We start from the raw sequence: 16,410 nt of genomic DNA, 5'->3' as shown, positions 1-16,410 counted from the left end.
TAAGCGTTTCGTTTCCTTGAAGTGTAAAATTTCAAATCTATGAAAGCCCCAGATATGGATATGGAACTTAGTTCTGAATCCCTCAGAAGTGGCAAACCGATTAAAGTACCTCTGAAATCTCTCTTTTTTATTTACAACGAAAGGGCCACAATAAAAGTTACATCAGTGGATTTCTGTCAAATTTAAGATCCCACCTCGACAACACGCTATGCTGATCCCCAGTCCAGTAATATTCATTACGATAAACGGGAAAATACTTGAATATATCTTCCTGATGCACACCTCTCCCCGCCAGTTCCAACCAGCAGGGCAGAGCAGAGACCAGGAGCCGCAGACCCCTTGCGGGCGAAGGGCAGCTGCAGCATACAAGCGGTTAAGCCAAGCAATCCAGCTTTAATACAACAGCGACGATCGTCAGGTTCCCTTCTGAATTACTCGGTGCAAACCAGCGAGGCTCACGTTCTGCTCCGACCAGTACGTGAATACCTACCTACGAAATTCATCTCCAACTCGCACTGTCGGCTGGGATCACGTGCTTTTGCTGAGCCGCCTCTCTTGCTGGCGACAAGATATCGATGGAGAGAGAAAAAGCAAGACCCTGCAGTCGGCAACTGACCGGTGGTTGTATTAGTTGGTGCGTCCTCAGATGAGGGGGCATCTGGAGTGCTTTTTCATGTTAATGATACTGGGGCAATTTAGTGTCATTCTTCATTCTCTGATCAAAATAGGTGAAACCGAGCGTCAGAGATTGTGCGGTCAAAAGTTGTTATTTTTGCTGAGTGGGTTTTTCTGCAGTTCGGGAGCCCCAGCGCCGGCTGCTTGAGGTGTCACCCAGCGGAGCGGAGCCTCGCACTCACCTCATTCCGGGAGAGTTTGTGTGGCCAGAGTTTTCCCAGCAGGATGGACCGCTCCAGCTTCTTCTGGATATTTACTTTGTTCCTTCACATTGGCCGCGGATCTGGTGAGTTGCTGAAGATTTTGAAACGTGCATCGACTTTGTGTTCTTTAAAATGAAGTTAACCAGCCTGTACGCATGCCCTCGCCAGGTGTTATATGTTGTACATTTTAAAACTCTTTTTGTACTATTAATAAATCGCAGAATGTGCGAAAGAGGAAAGCTTTCTCGATTTAAATTAAGTATCACGTTCAAATAAGAGAACAGAAAGGAGCTACATGTTCTTTAATGCTCTTCCACTTCATGGTGTGACTGTTGGAATAGATTACTGTTTTTTTAGTTTAGAATTTTAAATTTTATTTAATAAGTGGACTGTTTCTCCCCACACACATAAAAATCTGCAAATTTGAGTTTAAAAGAAAAAAAGCTGACTGCATAGTATTTGAAAAAGGTTCTACAGAACTTTGTTTTTTTCAGATGCTGGCGGATCTGTTGCATATTTTCAACCTTTTCGCTTTTAAGTGTGCAAACTCGAAGGAGCGATTTTTAAAAATCTGAGATGTTGATGAAAGCTTTCTATCTTTCTATCTATCAATCTATATATATATAAATATATATATACAGAAAGACCTGTTATTAAATGAGCCATATATTGCAGCTTGCTTTCCTACTGTGTCCTTTGAATCCAATTTCTGGGCTTTTGTTGATTGTTGGGAATGTTTAGTTGGCCCCAACAGGAGGAGGATCGGCGAGAGCAGCATTCTGAATGAAAACATTGGACACCGATGGCCTCTGGTTATCGTGCGCTCCGATTTGCTGAGTGTGACTGACAGCAATTAGTTACTGCAATGGGGGAGGGTGACTCAGTTTGTCTCTCTCTCGACTTCTGTTACAAGAGAGAAATAACTTGCAATAGTACAGTCCTTTTCATGGTCTCAGGACGTCCCAAGGGTTTTCTTTTAGTCTAGTCAGTATTGTAATACAGTGAAACATAGCAGCCAATTTGAACACAGAAAGGTCCCAGTGACAACATCTGTTGTAGTTTCTTGAGCAATAAGTGTTTATTTATTTAGAGATACAGCACTGAAACAGGCCCTTCGGACCACCGAGTCTGTACCACCCATTTATACTAATCCTACATTAGAACATAGAACATAGAACATAGAACATACAGCACAGAACAGGCCCTTCGGCCCACAATGTTGTGCCGATCCTTTGTCCTCTGTCAAGGACAATTTAATCTATACCCCATCATTCTCCTTTATCCATATACCTATCCAAAAGCCTTTTGAAAGTCCCTAAAGTTTCTGACTCAACAACTTCCCCGGGCAAGGCATTCCATGCCTCGACCACTCTCTGGGTAAAGAACCTTCCCCTGACATCCCCCTTATATCTCCCACCCTTCACCTTAAATTTATGACCCCTTGTAACGCTTTGCTCCACCCGGGGAAAAAGTTTCTGACTGTCTACCCTATCTATTCCCCTGATCATCTTATAAACCTCTATCATGTCACCCCTCATCCTTCTCCTTTCTAATGAGAAGAGGCCTAGAATGTTCAGCCTTTCCTCGTAAGACTTATTCTCCATTCCAGGCAACATCCTGGTAAATCTCCTCTGCACCCTCTCCAAGGCTTCCACATCCTTCCTAAAATGAGGCGACCAGAACTGCACACAGTACTCCAAATGAGGCCTTACCAAGGTCCTGTACAGCTGCATCATCACCTCACGGCTCTTAAATTCAATCCCTCTGCTAATGAACGCTAACACCCCATATGCCTTCTTCACAGCCCTATCCACTTGAGTTGCAACTTTCAATGATCTATGCACATAGACCCCAAGGTCTCTCTGCTCCTCCACATGCCCAAGAACCCTACCGTTAACCCAGTATTTTGCATTCATGTTTGTCCTTCCAAAATGGACGACCTCACACTTTTCAGGGTTAAACTCCATCTGCCACTTTTCAGCCCAGCACTGCAACCTATCCAAGTCCCTTTGCAGACGACAATAGCCCTCCTCGGTATCCACAACTCCACCAACCTTTGTATCATCTGCAAATTTACTGACCCACCCTTCGACTTCCTCATCCAAGTCGTTAATAAAAATCACAAACAGGAGAGGACCCAGAACTGATCCCTGCGGCACGCCACTGGTAACTGGGCTCCAGGCTGAGTATTTACCATCTAAGACCACTCTCTGCCTTCTATCAGTTAGCCAATTCTTAATCCAACTGGCCACATTCCCCACTATCCCATGCCTCCTGACTTTCTCCATAAGTCTACCATATTCCCTACCACATCCCCACCATTCTCCTACCACCTACCTACACTAGGGGCAATTTACAATGGCCAATTTACCTATCAACCTTCAAGTCTTTGGCTGTGGGAGGAAACCGGAGCACCCGATGGAAACCCACACAGACAGAACTTGCAAACTCCGCACAGGCCGTACCCAGAACTGAACCCGGGTCGCTGGAGCTGTGAGGCTGCGGTGCTAACCACTGCGTCACTGTGCCGCCCAACAAGATGTTAACCAGGACATCTTTGAATAGTGCCCTGGGATCTTTTGTGCCCATCTGAGCAAGCAGACAAGGCCTCGGTTTAAGGTCACATCCAAAATATGACATCGCTGACAGTGCAGCACTCTCTCAGCATGGCGCTGGAGTGTGAGCCGAGATTATGCGCTCGAGTCTTTCGATAGCTTCTGACTCAAATTATGGAAGTATTGAATTGATTTTAGTGAGTCTTTCAATGGGCTAACATGTTTTGTCTGAACCCCTAATCATGTAATAAGCTCTGTCTCTTCTGCTGTGTTGGAGCTAATATAGGGTAAAATACTGAAAGAAAGTAGATAAATAAATAGTAAAAGATCAAGGAGACTCATCTGATCCTCTGCCAAACTGCTTTATTAGACTTCTGATTCCCCGCTAACCGCCCCCTCCCCCGCCATTTCTCCCTTCTTAACGACTGCTGAAACCCTCTTTGAAACAGTCATCACTGAGAATCTATGCTTTTCCTTCCTTCTACTCTCTACGAACCTCAAGTTATCCCGAAGACTGGAACCTCCATTCTCTCCCACATTCCCATCCTTGTGAAGGTCAATGACAATCAACCTTTGCAATTTGCTCAAGCCATATATCCCAATTGGTACCCTCTGTTTATCAGACACTGGATTTCTCAATGCTCCTTACCCCTCCATTCCACCATTGATGACCATTCTTTAAACCACTATATCCCTGCACTCTTAACTTTCTCTTTAAATATCTCCATTTTGTCCACTTCACCAGTGCTTTTAAAAGCCTTCCAAAAGAAGATTCCTCAATCATGCTTCCAAAGCACCCTTTTCATATTTTCTTTCTCTCCTGCTTTGTCAATTTTTCATCTGCTCTGGAAAGCTGTCTGAGATGTTTTTATTTACCTGTGTAGAAATGTAAGTGGTTGTTTTTGAGGTGGCAGCAAGGCATTTTATTTTCAAGCTTGCAAGTTACTTTTTTGTCTCCACAAAACTGAAAACTAACTTGTCGACCTCATAATGTGTTCTATGTCTGGTCCCCGATAGCTTCACAGACCCTCTGGAGTTCCAATCCAAAAACCTGTGACAGGGCTGCTAGTGATGTTGGCTCTTGATGTGTGGGTCTCCTGGAGCTGTCTGCAACACCACAGTAAACCTGCTGGATTTGCCGAGGCTCGTTGCTGGGGAGACCAGTTTTCCTTTACTGGCATTACAGCCATATGAAAGCAGCTTTGGACATGTATACATTTTAATGTTACTATATTATATTGACCGTCCCGTATATATGCGTGTGTTCTTGTAATCCATAGATTAACATAAAATAGAAAGAGTTAAAAGTGACTTAATCTCCTGTGTGTTCAATCTGTCACATTTATTATGAATGTATTTTAATTTGTCCTTTGACAAGTGCTGCATTAAGTCCTGTCTTCTATTACATTGTTTAAATTTTTAAAAAATTTGTTTGTGGGATGTGGGGGTCGCCCATTGTCATGCTAGACCCCCACCTGCCAAGAATGAGGCATATTAATGTTGTCATATGAACATTGATTTTGAACTGTTGCTGGAGCGAGGAAATGACTCGTTAAACAGATCAGCCGTGACTGGAAAAAATATTTGCATACTAACAGACAGTGCTTGGAAGGACAAAAGGACCATTCCCTGACACATTCAACCCACAATGGACTTTGAGCACCAGGTATTGTGTGTAAGAAGAGATATTCCAGGGTCGGCTAAAACAGAATCCACAAACAGACCAGCTCGTCACATGCCTAACCTGCTTGGCAACCTGGGTTTTTTCTGAATTGTACAAAGATTTTGAACTCAAAGACTGTTTGCTTCTGGAGTGAGAAGACCTCTCCTGTCTGCTCTCATCTCTTTCTCACAAGCCTCTGGACCCACTAAGGACACATGAACTTCAAGTGAGAAAAGTCACCTACATCGAACAAGGTTTAAGACGAATACTGGGCCCCAACAGAAAGCAAGACAATCAAGAACTTTACAGCAAGCTCGAAGAACAGTAACCAAAACCCTCTTCATAGATTGCCTCAAACTTTTCCACTTTATTTCTTCTGCTCTTTTCTGTCTCTGTCTGCATATGTGTATCGCTTATGCATGTGGGCGACTCGCAAATCCATAGGCGTTAACCGAATTAGAGTTTAAGTTTAATAAAGTTGAACCTTTTCCCTAAGAAAACACGTTTGGCTAGTTCCTTTGCCTTATAATTGGAAGTTAGTGAACAAGGATTCACTAAAGCGGAGCTAAAAAGAAAATGGTGTGTTTAAAATTAAGCCCTGTTACGGTAAGACCAGGTGAAGGCTGAGAGGGGCCCCTAGACCCCTTTCTCACCTGGTCGTAACACCCATGAACTGAGTGGCTTGCTAGGCCTTTTGAGAGGGCAGTTAAGAGTCAACTACATTGCTGTGGGTCTGGAGTCACATGCAGGTAAGGACAGCAGATTTTCTTCACTAAAGGACATTAGTGAACCAGATGGGTTTTTACAGCAATGGTTTCATGGTCACTATTAGACTAGCTTTTTAATTCCAGATTTATTAATTGAATTCAAATTTCACCATCTGCTGCGGTGGGATTCGAACCCATGTCCCCAGAGCATTAGCCCGGGGCTCTGGATTACTAGTCCAGTGACATTACCACTCTGCTACTGCCTCCCCACATTCAAGTATGTAGTATCTGTTACTTTTCTGTAATAGCTGTTTTTTTAACAAGGTTGAGCAGTCTGCTGTGGAAAGTGTATCCAAATGATGAAGTGAGCTGAATCTCACATCCTCCGACATTTTTGCAAATTCTTTTGAACAGTACAGTAACAGTGCTTGTAGCTGTTGATATTAGCAGTGGCATTTCTTGTTGGGCACCAGCGATGATTGAGGGTGGGACAAATGGTGATGTATTTGTTTCCAGGATTTTTGCGGACTTACTTCCCTGAAATCTTTATTTCTGGTTTAAGTGTTCTTCAAACCAAAATCTCCATCTCATCTCAAGGCATTTATATGCTGCTTTAATGGTGGTTACTCACTGCTCATCAACCCCGATCATCTTATTCTCTTATTTGGCTTGGAGGTTAGGGAGGAAGTGGTAGAAGGCTACGTTTACATACAGATAATTGTAACAATAATGCATATTGAACATTAGAAAGTCTCCAGAGTGAGAAAATGCCCTTTGGCTATGAAGTCTGCTCCACCATCCACGCATGATCATTTTCCTTCTGCACTATAATCTGTTGACCTTCTTGAAGAAAGAAGCTAAATTTCATCCTCTACCTCCAAATTTTTTTTTTAAAAGCCCGGTGGCACTATTACTGCCTCTGTTCCTCGTCTCAATAGGTTTTGATCCAGCAAGGAAAAACTTTTTCAGGGCTATGGAGGAACAGCAGATTTGTGGGCCTAATTAGCTAATTCTTTCAAAGAGCTATCAGGCATGATGACCTCTTTCTGTGTTATATCATTCTATAATTCCTTTAATAGTGTCAAATGACTCAGAATCAGCTATCTTGTCTAGGACTCTGTTCCATGTGTCCGTGATGCTGTGGATGAGCAAGGTATTCTTTTCGTGATTCTATCTTTGCTCATTGCTTCCGAGGGATGAATTTTATCAGCCCCGCGACGCTGGGGTCGCGGAAGGGGAGGCCCGTAAAATGTTAGCGGGAGCGGCTCGCCTCAACCCACGACGCCGAGAAGGCCCCGCCGGATATTAACGGCGGCGGTGAGGCCTCGCTGCCGCCCCCCACCATTTGGCGGCGGGGCCTTCATTGTAATATGGAAGTTACAAAAATTAACAGGCTAATGATCTTACCTGCTGGCAGTGGCCATCCCACGCAGATTTTACAGTTGCCGATCGCAGCTCGCGCACCATCAGAACTCCATATGGAGTTCTGAGGTGAGAAACTGGTGGGGAGGGGTGGAGGATTTAAATTATCAGGGTGGGGGGGGGAGCGGAGTCAGTGTTTTTTATTGGCTGTGGGGATGGTGGGAAGAGGTTGAAGGGCAAAAGTGACGAGGTTGGGGGGGAAAGTTTGCGATGTCAGTCAAGTTAATTCAGGGTCACTGGCGCTAAAATAGACATTGGGGTGTGGTTTGAAAGGGCCTCCAGGTTCCAATAAAATTTTAAAATGATATTTAACCAATTTCCCCTTTAAATATAAAAATTTCATATAAGGGCGTTGGAGCCCTTTAAAAATGGCGCCTGCACGGTGGCACCAGACACATCATGCTGATAATATTCAGCCCTAAATGTTACATTTGTGTCCTCCACCCTGAACTCATTGCCCATTGAATAGCTTGCTAACTGAAGTAATTTCATTTTATAACAGATGTAATAAGAACACGCAAGTGGTGGCGTTAATAGAATTCGAATAGTATTTACAATACATTGTTAAAAAGCTGCTGGGGATTCTAAAACCTTGAGCTTTCAAATACAATTGCAGCTATAGCATTTAAAGAATGACAGGAAGATATATTTTTGCATGTTTTTTGGCAAGTGTAGTAAACCACTCTTTATAAAGAAAGGAATATCTCTCAAACACTATAAACATCCGACAGTTATCAGATAAACAAGGAGCTAATGGGAGGAAAGATCTTGTAACAGTCTCTATCACGAGGAACAAAGTATTTGACAAACTAATGGGACTAAAGGCAGACAAGTCACCAGGACCTGATGGCCTGCATCCAAGGGTTTTAAAGGAAGTGGCTGCAGAGATGGTGGGGGCATTGGTCGAAATATTCCAGAACTCACTGGATTCCGGGAGGGTCCCAGCGGATTGGAAAACCGCTAATGTGATGCCCTGTTCAAGAAGGGAGGGAGACAAAAAGTGGGAAACTATAGGCCAGTCAGCCTAACATCGGTCGTTGGGAAAATGCTTGAGTCCATTATTAAGGAAGAAATAGCAGGACATTTAGAAAAGTTTAACGCAATCAAACAGAGTCAACATGGTTTTTTTTTAGAGATACAGCACTGAAACAGGCCCTTCGGCCCACCAAGTCTGTGCCGACCAACAACCACCCATTTATACTAACCCTACAGTAAACCCATGTACCCTACCACCTACCTACACTAGGGGCTATTTACAACAGCCAATTTACCTATCACCTGCAAGTATTTGGCTGCGGGAGGAAACCGGAGCAACCGGCGAAAACCCACGCGGTCACAGGGAGAACTTGTAAACTCCGCACAGGCGTACCCAGAATCGAACCCGGGTCCCTAGAGCTGTGAGGCTGCGGTGCTAACCACTCTGCCGCCCCATGAAAGGGAAATCATGTTTGACAAATTTGCTAGAGTTCTTTGAGGATATAACAAGCAGAGTTGATACACCGAGAAAACAGAGAGTCAGGATTAATGGGTTTTTTTCAGGTTGGAAAGATGTAACTAGTGGAGTACCACAAGGATCAGTCCTCGGGCCTCAATTATTTACTATCTATATTAATGACTTGGAGGAGGCAGAGTGTAATATATCCAAATTTGCTGTTGATCCAAAATAGGTGAGAGGACATGTGATGAGGACATAAGGAATCTGCAAGGGCAGAGAGACAGGTTGAGTGAGTGGGCAAAAACCTGGCAGATGGAGTTTAATGTTTAATACAGGAGGTCATGCACTTTGGTAGGAAGAATCAAAATGCAGACTATTATTTAAATGGAGAGATACTCCAAATAAGTGCAGCACAGAGGGATCTGGGTGTTCTTGTGCATGAAACACAAAAAGCTAGCATGCAGGTGCAGCAAGTAATTAAGAAGGCAAATGGAATTTTGGCCTTTATTGCTCGGGGGTTGGAGTTTAAAAATAGGGAAGTCTTGTTCCAACTGTACAGGGTGTTGGTGAGGTCGCACCTGAAGTATTGTGTACAGTTTTGGTCCTCGTATTTAAGAAAGGATTTACTGGCATTGGAGGCAGTTCAAAAGAGATTCACTAGGCTAATTCCTGGGATGAAGGGGTTGTCTTATCAAGAACGGGTAAACAGGTTAGGCCTTTATTCATTAGATTTTAAAAGAATGAGGGGTGATCTTATTAAAACATACAAGATTCTGAGGGGGCTTGACAGGGTAGATGTTGAGAAGATGTTTCCACTAGTGGGGGAATCCTGAATAGGGGACAATCATTTAAAACTGTGATGCAAAGGAATTTCTTCTCTCAGAGGGTAGTGAATATCTGGAATTCTCTACCACAGAGGGTTGTGGAGGGCTAGATCACTGAAAGTATTTAAAGAGGAGGTAGATAGATTTTTGAAATATCGGGGAGTTGAGCGCTATGAAAAGCTGGCACGAAAGAGGAATTGAGGTCTGGGGCAGATCAGCCACGATCTTATTGAATGGCGGGGCAGGTTTGAGGGGCCAAATGGCCTACTCCTGCTCCTATTTCTTATGTTCTTCTAATAAAAGTTTGCTGAAGTGTATTTTTTGAGAATGCGAAGAAATGTGACCAAAGTAGTCATCAAAACCTGAACCAACAGTAATGTTGTTAATATGTAGAATGAATTCATATCTCCATCCTTTTAAGCACAAATTCTAATACAGAAAGGAAGAACCTGCATTTGCAAATGACATCTCTCAGGACATCTGAAAAGACTTCAAGTGCAGTCACGGTTCTTATGTGAGAAAATATATTCGTACATAACAAGGACCTGCTCACAGCAGTAAGGTTAATGATAGATTTGTTTTATTGTGGCATTGGTTGAGGAAGGAATGTTTGCCAGGGTATATTTGCTGCACCTTGCATTGTTGTTGGCATCCTTCCATCGACAGAAGATGATGGACACGCAGCAAGCAATCCATTTAGGTGGGGTGTCTTCTCTTGGTGCACCTTCGCTGATGGCTGTGAAGACCAATCCTTGAGAGGCAGGTTCTGCCACATGTGCTGCACGTGAAGCTGCCAAGTGATGCTGTGAGTTGTTATTTTTGACGTTGGCGCCTGTTTCCAAGCTGCTGTAGCAACTGGTCATCGTGGTAGTGCACACCAGTCCACAGGATGTGTCACCATTTCCCTCTTTCACTAGCTAGTAACTCCCAGGTGCAATAGTTGACATTTAGGGACTTCATGTCATGCTTGCAAGCATCCTTGATGCAGAGCTTTGGGCGCCCCACGGTCTTCTGTCTCCGGCTACTTCCTTGGGTATGTGACTGCCTTCCATATTGCAAATGTTTCCGATCCACTGAAGTAGCCTTTGTTTGATTAGTGCCAACACACTTGAGTGCTCTGCCTTTGAGAGGACTCCCACATTTGTGATTTTTGTCCTGTCAGGATATACCCATGATGCGCTGCAGACAGCTAAGATGGAAATTATTGAGCTCCTTTTCCTGGTAGCTGTAAGTCACTCATGTTTCACAGCCATACAGCAAGGTTCAGCTTTATCCTCAGGGTCAACTTGGTGTTATCCCATGCAAGTTTCGCAAGACGGTCAAAGGTGGGTGCTGCTTTCCCTATGCGTGTATTGAGTTCTGCACCAAGGGACAGATTGTCTGTCACTGTGGACCTGAGATAACAGAATTTGCTAACCACTTCCAGTGGGGTGTTATTTAGTGTGATTAAGGGCAGAGATGTAACACCTTGTCCCATGACCACGGTTTTCTTGACATTTTATAGTCAAGGACAAGTTACAGGCATGGGAGAGACAGTGCATGAGTCTTTGTAGCTGAGTTTCTGTGTGATCAACTAGCACAGCATCATCAACGTAGAGGAGTTCTCTGATCAGGAAGTGATGTGTTTTGTCTTCACTTTCAGCCTTGATAGATTGTAGAGCTTGCCATCTGACCTAGTGTGCAAGTAGATTCCTCCCATATCTGCAGGTAAGGCAAAGGTCAGGAGCATGGAGGAGCAGATGTCAAACAGAGTGGGGGCTAGGACACAACCCTGTTTCACTCCATTCTTCACTCCGAAACTGTTGGAAGTGGAGCCATCAAACTGTACTGTGCAGTGCATGTTGTCATGGAAATAGTGGATGAGACTGAGGAGCTTCAGTGGACAGCCAATTTTTCTCAAAATCTTGCAGAGCCCAGCTCTGCTAACGGTGTCAATCCTTAGTGAGATCTACAAAAATAAGGTAAAGGGGTATACCCTATTCCCTACACTTGTAGCTGGCGAATGGAGAAGATCATATACACAGTAGATCTGCTTCCGGGTACACTCGGTCTGCAAGTAAATAGATTCTTTTAAGTATGACACTAGCAAAGGCCTTCTCTGTGATGTTAAGGAGTGAGATGCCCTTGTGGTTGTTGCAGTCTCTTCTGTTGCCTTTGTTTTTGGATAGTGTGATGATTTTGGCATCACACATCTCCCGTGGAACACAGCCTCCTTTCCAGCAGAGGAGGAGAAGATTATAAAGGTGTGGTAATAGATGGGACTTTTCATGCTTGAGCAATTTGGCTTGGATTCCGTCCTTGCTGGGTGCCCTTCTGTTCGCTAGGCAGTCTATGGCCTTCTCGCGCTCCAGTGATGAGGGTTCTTCACCTAACTCATCCATGACAGGAAGTTGTGGGAGAGCGTCATACACAGACTGGGAGATGTCCGACTCACAAGAGTAGAGCTCGCATTAGTGTTCAGCCCAGTGGCCCATCTGTTTACTTCTGTCGGTGAGTACTTCAACATCTGCAGACTTCAGGAGAGCAACTTGGGTGATGGCAGGGCCAAATGCCCTCTTGATCCCTTCATACATAGCTCATAGATTTCCTTTGTCACATGCAGTTTGGATTTCTTGACGTAAGCTGATTCAGTGAGTGTTTGCGCAGTATCTCCCTCTGCACGTCTGTCTTGGCTACTTTCAGGTCGTATAGTGTCTTAGCTTAAACAATGTGACAGAAACTTTAACACCTATTTGAAGAGAAAGACCTTGCCTGAAGATTGTCACTTACGACAAAGCAGCACTCCCTCAGTGCTGCATTATACACAGATGTCTGTAGTTCAGCTTGAGCCTACAATTTTCTGATTCGGAGGCAAGAGTGCTCCAGCTGAGCTAGACTGACAAGAAACAGAATCGGCCCTTTATAAAATTCTTTCCTCTTTAAAGTTCTTTGGCAGGAAGATTAAATCCATACAAGAGTTTTTAAATGAAGATCCAAGGTTCTGGATTTTAATGTAAAAAAAATCCTGCAAAAGTTCATAAAGATTTTTATTAAAAACATTAAATGCAGAAGGAAATGGATATTCCTGAGTCAAAATCCAAAGGAAAATTCCGTATTATAGATACTCAACTAAATAGTTTCCTTGTCTAATCACTTCGTATTTTACTGTGTATTCATATTTTACTCTGTATACAGATCTTGATTTCTTTAGAAGTTTGATCTCCTAATGGCTGAAACTTGGTCCAGTGACTAGCTGAATTATACTGTCTAAGAATAATTTTCAGTCTGTGTTGAGTTAGTTAATCTCAGTTGGGGCATTTTTGGGGACCACTTATAATTGGCCTGAGTGCCTCTGGATTAGGGATGATTTGAGGGAAAGATCAACCGGGATTTCCACTTGAGAATACCACCCCCTCCCAACAACCACTGGTTGTTGATGACTGTAATACCCTCACTATTGATGGTCTGCTGTCAGTCAATATCTAGCTTCAGACATGAACAATGACCACTTGAGCTGAGTTACCAGGGGATGACTATGGCCAGTGGACCTACTCCCCCAAAAATACCTTCAGAGAGGAGAGAGAAGGGGAGAAATTTGGCAGAAAAAGAAAATGGTTCATGAATATTGTTTCCAGTCAGGGAATCATAATGACAGTGAAGACAAAATAATATGGGCGATGATTAGTATGATATGTATATAATCCTATTTTGCTGAATTTGCTCCCCTCCCCATCTCCTTGTGGTATTGACTCCCCGACTGAGAGTCAGCACTGCAGTTGGGTGGAAAAGAGTGATATCTTCAGTTCTGAGCACTTATTGGTTGGAGAAATTGTTCCTTCAAATACAGTATTTTGGAGAAACTTCAGTGATGAGGCTTAGACTGTGTTAGAAAGCTGCAATAGTCTGAATGTGACAATTTAAGAATATTTCTGACTATACAAATTAGGACTGTCAGTATGCAGGAAGTGCTTATTTTTATTTAGAGATACAGCACTGAAACAGGCCCTTCGGCCCACTGAGTCTGTGCCAACCAACAACCACCCATTTATACTAATCTTACATTAATCCCATATTCCGTACCATTCTCCTACCACCTACCTAAACTAGGGGCAATTTACAAAGGCCAACTTACCTATCAACCTGCAAGTCTTTGGCTGTGGGAGAAAACCAGAACACCCAGCGGAAACTCACGAGGTCACAGGGAGAACTTGCAATCTGTGCACAGGCAGTAACCAAAACTGAACCCGGGTCGCTGGAGCTATGAGATTGCGGTGCTAACTACTGCGCTACTGTGCCGCCCGGGTAAATCATCTCTCCATTCTTGTGTAACTTTGTTTTTATTCCATTACCATAATAGAACAGCATAGCACAGATTTTACAAATGTACATTTTTAACACATTACTTCAGTCATCTATACTGGTGATTTGAGTGTGAAGGTTCGTGGTTCGCGCAGGATTTTCCTCCTGGACCTTTTTATCATAAATCTGTAATGAGGCATCTTATTGAAAGCCTTTTGAAACTCTACATATACATCATTCACTGCATTGCCCTAGCCTACTATTTATTTCTTCAAATAATTGAATAAGGTTGTTAAACATGACTTTCCTTTTAGAAATCCATGATAACTTTTTAATTATTTCCTGTCTCTTTTGTTACTGGTCTTTTGGTGAAGATTCTAATATCTTGCCTACCACCACCATTAGTTAAAGTGGTCTATAGTTCCCTGGGTGGGATATATTTTCCTTTGGAAGATGGTAATTATGTTTGCTGTTCGCTGGTCCTCTGGCACCATTGCTTTTTCCATGGAATTTTTACATGTGGATACTAATGCCTCTGCTATCTCCTCTCAAGTTTCTATTGAGTGTCCACAGCTGCAATTCTTGATCTCCTCAATTCTTGTTCTCGAGTTTGGCTGGTTTCTCTGGTATTCCCTTTCTTAATATTGCTCTTAAGTTCTTCCAATGTAATTTTCTCTTTGGCCTCTAGTGAAAACTGAGGAGAACTATCTATTCAATATACCTCCAAATGTTAGTATCATCTGTGAATTTATTTTGCCTTTCCCTTAATGACCCTGAATTCATTCTCTGTTGTTTTAGTCTATTCTGTGATCACAATATCCTGTTCCATGGATAAACTACATCACTTGTTGAGTGACTAAACAAACTAAAGCCAGTTGCACAGTGGCTACAAAAGCCCACATGAAATAAAAGATCCAACTGTCACAATGGAGCCTGTCTATAATTTCTTTACTAATATCTCGAAAAACTACAGGTGTCTCACCGCTTTTCAGGAAAGGAGGTAGAGAAAACCGGGAACTACAGGCCAGTTAGCCTGACATCAGTCGTTGGGAAGATGCTGGAAAATTTTATAAAAGAAGTCTTAACATTGTAGTTGGCAAAGCATAGTATGATTAGAACAAGTCAGCATGGTTTTACTCAGGGAAGATTCTGTTTGACAAATTTATTACAGTTTTTTGAGGATGTAACGAGTTGGGTAGATAAAGGGGAACCAATAGATGTATACCTGGATTTCCAAAAGGCATTCGATAAGATGCCACATAAAAGACTAATCGGCAAGATAAGGTCTCATGGTGTTGGAGGTAATGTATTAGCGTTGATAGAGGATTGGTTAACAGACAGGAAGCACAGAGTGGGCATAAATGGGGCATTTTCAAGTTGGTAGGCAGTGAATAGTAGAGTGCCGCGAGGATCAGTGCTGGGGCTGCAGCTATTTATATTAATGACTTGGATGAAGAGACAGAGAGTAATGTATCTGTTTGCTGATGGTACAAAGCTCAGTGGAAAGGTAAGCTGTGGGGAGGACATAGAGAGGCTGCAAAGAGATATAGACAGGTTAAATGAGTGAACAACAAGATGGCAAATGAAGTATAATGTAGAAAAGTGTGAAGTTGTTTACTTTGGTCATAAAGATAGAAAAGCAGAATATTTTTTAAAAGGTGTGAAACTGCTAAGTATTGATGTTCAGAGAGACTTGGGGGTACTTGTACAAGGAACACACAAAGTTAACATGCAGGTGCAGCAGGCTATTAGGAAGGCAAATGGCCTTTATTGCAAGGAGATTGAAGTACAGGAATAAAGAAGTCTTATTAAAACTGTGCAGGGCTTTGGTGAGACTGCACATGGAATACTGTTTGCAGTTTTGGTCTCCATATTTAAGAAAGGATATACTTGCTCTGGAGGCAGTGCAGAGAAGATTTACTAAATTAGTCCCCAGGATGAGGGGGTTGTCCTATGATGAGAGGCTGTGTAAATTTGGCCTATATTATTTGGAGTTTAGAAGAATGAGAGGCAATCTAATTGAGACATACAAGATTTTGAAAGGTCTTGATCGGGTAGAAGGTGAGAGCTTGTTTCAACTGGTTGGGGAATCCAAGTCTCAGGATAAGCGGCCAATCATTCAGGACAGAGATGAGGAGAAATTGCTACGCTCAAAGGGTTGTGAATCTTTGGAATTCTCTACCCCAGAGGGTTGTGGATGCTCCATCATTGAATACATTTAAGGCTGGGATAGATAGATTTTTGGTCTCGCAGGGAATCAAGGCATATGGGGAGCAGGCAGGAAAGTGGAATTGAAGCCCAAGATCAGCCATGATCCTATTGAATGGCAGAGCAGGCTCGATGGGCCGTGTGGTTTACTTCTGCTCCTATTTCTTGTGTTCTTGTGTCTCTTGACACGGTAGATGCAGGAAGGATGTTCCCGATGGTGGGGGAGTCCAGAACCATGGGTCATAGTCTAAGGATATGGGGTGAACCTTTCAGGACTGAAATGAGAGATTACTTCACCCAGAGAGTGGTGAACCTGTGGAATTCGCTACCACAGAAAGCAGTTGAGGCCAAAACTTTGTATGTTTTCAAGAAGGAATTAGATATAGCTCTTGGGATGAAAGGGATCAAAGGATATGGGGAGAAAGCGGGAACAGGTTACT

The 16,410-nt window shown here is 43.0% G+C and overlaps 1 protein-coding gene across 2 annotated transcripts in view; it reads left to right on the top strand.

Annotated features, from left to right (window-relative positions):
- The first annotated feature begins 308 nt into the window (after window positions 1–308).
- Window positions 309–16,410, top strand: part of mertka (c-mer proto-oncogene tyrosine kinase a) — a 188,379-nt gene continuing 172,277 nt past the window's right edge. For both annotated transcript variants that reach the window (XM_068027609.1, XM_068027606.1), the window contains exon 1: window positions 309–961. In XM_068027609.1, the coding sequence (XP_067883710.1) occupies window positions 901–961 (61 nt within the window). In that variant the 5' untranslated portion in view covers window positions 309–900. The remainder of the gene's footprint in view (window positions 962–16,410) is intronic.

The sequence above is a fragment of the Heterodontus francisci genome, chromosome 3, assembly GCF_036365525.1.
Source record: "Heterodontus francisci isolate sHetFra1 chromosome 3, sHetFra1.hap1, whole genome shotgun sequence".
Taxonomy (NCBI): Eukaryota; Metazoa; Chordata; class Chondrichthyes; order Heterodontiformes; family Heterodontidae; genus Heterodontus; species Heterodontus francisci.
This window is presented reverse-complemented; position numbering and strand designations above follow the sequence as displayed.